The sequence below is a fragment of the Cupressus sempervirens genome, chromosome 11 (genome assembly GCF_028749045.1).
Source record: "Cupressus sempervirens isolate cs-2001-9-10 chromosome 11, ASM2874904v1, whole genome shotgun sequence".
NCBI lineage: Eukaryota > Viridiplantae > Streptophyta > Pinopsida > Cupressales > Cupressaceae > Cupressus > Cupressus sempervirens.
In genome coordinates, this window is record NC_143128.1 from 581,064,702 (window position 1) to 581,067,241 (window position 2,540).

Below are 2,540 nucleotides of genomic sequence, written 5' to 3' on the forward strand. Positions count from 1 at the left end.
GTTTCTTTGGAATGACAATTTATATCATAAATTGATTATTCATTTGATTTACAATAGAATTTGAATAATTGTTCATGTCACTTCTACTAGATGTTCTATTTATTTATTTAATATACCATGAATCAATTTAAGTTACTATTTTGTTTGATGATTAGATTTTCTTTGAAAACATAACCATCCATTTAATTTAGAAAAAAAAAATGCACCACAATTCATATTAATTAACAATAACTAATAAATTAGTCTTACTAATATAGTGCATAACTGGGCAATTTTATTTAGTATATTCATACCAAATTAAAATGGACTTTTGTGAATTTTGTTTATTGGCATCCTACGAAAATGATTTATGATTCATATCAATGAAAATTTGATGACAAACTAATTGTATTAATATAATGCAGAACACATCAGTTATATTCCGTAGCAAAGAGTAAGAAACGCATGGGAAAATGGCTCTTTTCCAGCATATCGTGGGCAACGACAATTTTTCTTCAAGCATCCTAAATATTAATTATACTTTAGTAGAGGAATTTCAGAACCGAGAACAGTGCTTGTGTTCATTTTCTAACGAGACCAGCTACTATGCAGGAAGCGAATCTTGAAGGGTGTAGGATTCCCTTCTCCAACATTTCAGTGGACCTCCTTTCCATTCTCTCAAACAAAGCATTGCAATTCTCAGCTCCAATCGCGTCTTCAACAAGGCTTCCCACAAAGCTCCTCACCAGCCTCGCCTTTTTCTTCCCAAACGTCACCACATCGCTCACCCATTCTTCATATTCTCTTTCCCCCATACAACTTACTCCACTCCTCACTTCCAACTTCACAATCTCAAACATACCACACTCTTCAACGGCCTCTCTCATTTCATCCGCGTTCGGGAAATACCATGGCAGATTGAAACTGTCCCTCGTCTCAGCCTTCACAATTCTCTATTACAAAAAATTTAAAAAAATCAATATTCTGAAAAAACTATATCAATCACTAAGTAAAATATTGGGTTGTCGTCCATGAACAAATTTATATCGATTACCTCTGATATTAGGTCGTCCCAAGCCGCTTCGAAGTCAGGCCCACAGTATTCACCTTCTGACGTCACTTGCTGCTCCGCACTCATTTCATTCGGACGCCCCATCGCGCATATGAACATCACGCCCCCCTTTCCCATTTCCTCCCCTCTCCATCGAAAGAATTCACGCAGATCCTTCTGTGACTGCTCCGCGTACGCTCTCGCCACTTCTGCTCTGCCTCCGTTGATCCAAATCTTTCCTCTGTTGTAAATACCCGACTCCTCATTCCCTACACCTTCGGGAATCTGTAATAAAATAACAAACTGGTTAACAACAATATTCGAAACACAAAAGAAATCAGAGACGCCAGAGACTCTCTCTCCCACTTGAAGAATTACCCGAGAAAGCCAGTGCAAGGCCATAATAGAGAAGCCAATGTCGATGCTGCCATGTGGAAACAACCCTTGGTAGAAGCTTCCGGCCACTGCGGCTGCCATGTAATCGGGTTTCATCGAGTGTAACAGCGTGAACAAGCCGTTAAAGTCGTTGGAAGGCAGGTCGTTGAAAAACACCTGCAGCTGTGGAATCGACAGACCTCGTTTAGAGCACACCTTTTTTATGGTCGTCACCACAAAATCCACCTCAGAAACGGTGTTCATTCCGTTGGCACAGCCCAAGTCTGCAATTCGAAATAAACCTCCTTTGTTTTCAAGTGGGAGAGATTGAATGAGGCGGAGAAATGCAGGCTCCATGGATTTGAAGACGCAGCTCTGCCTGCTCGAATTTTGAGCGTAGCTGCTCTCTCCACCACCAGAACTCATGTGGAGAACACAGCTCAGTTTATTCGAGTTGGCTGATGTAGACTCCTCTTTGGCCATGATCGGAAAACTTCCAATTGCCATTCCCGCTGTGTTAAAAAACAAAGAGAATTGGAGATGATAAAAAGAGAGTGTATTCGAGAGAAAAGGTGTGGGATGAAGGATAGAGGGAGTGTTACGTTTGTATTTATAGATGAGAACCCCAGTCTCACTGCTATCTGTCAATGGTTTGGGGTTAGAGCTCCCTAACCGCGGGCCTTTAAACAATGTCGCCACCACAGCGAGATGTCCCTATCCGAATTAGGTAATATGAATTGAGCGACAAATGGAGATACTATACAGCATTTTTTTTAACAGAAGGCAGAGTGGATTTGTACATCACGTTGGTAGTAGGGTGGCATTCTGGGACCACTATCATTAATTAACCCTTCATTATAGCAAGTCAAATTGGGACTGCTCGCCAGGGTCGAGATCACACCGACAGAGCGGTTTTGTTACCTCAAACATTTAATAGTAGAGTTTATATAAAACGATATAAACAGTTAATAATCGAACTTATGTGCTTTGTGGGTTACAGCATGCAGACCACCGACTTTGACGGTATCAGGGAATGAATCCTGTATATAATATCATCTTCACCGTATTTCATGCAATATCTTATTTCGTTGAAGAAGTCCTCTTCAGCTATAATGCCTATTTGTCTAGTAGGTCA

At 40.5% G+C, this 2,540-nt stretch overlaps 1 protein-coding gene across 1 annotated transcript; it reads right to left on the reverse strand.

Annotated features, from left to right (window-relative positions):
- Positions 1 to 560: 560 nt before the first annotated feature.
- On the reverse strand, positions 561 to 1,912 carry LOC149530992 (gibberellic acid methyltransferase 2-like). The gene is made up of 3 exons (XM_089810371.1): positions 1,409 to 1,912; positions 1,034 to 1,315; positions 561 to 932 (listed from the first exon to the last, which is right to left on the reverse strand). Exons 1-3 carry the CDS (start codon positions 1,910 to 1,912, stop codon positions 561 to 563), a joined length of 1,158 nt encoding a protein of 385 aa, XP_089666497.1.
- Positions 1,913 to 2,540: the final 628 nt, after the last annotated feature.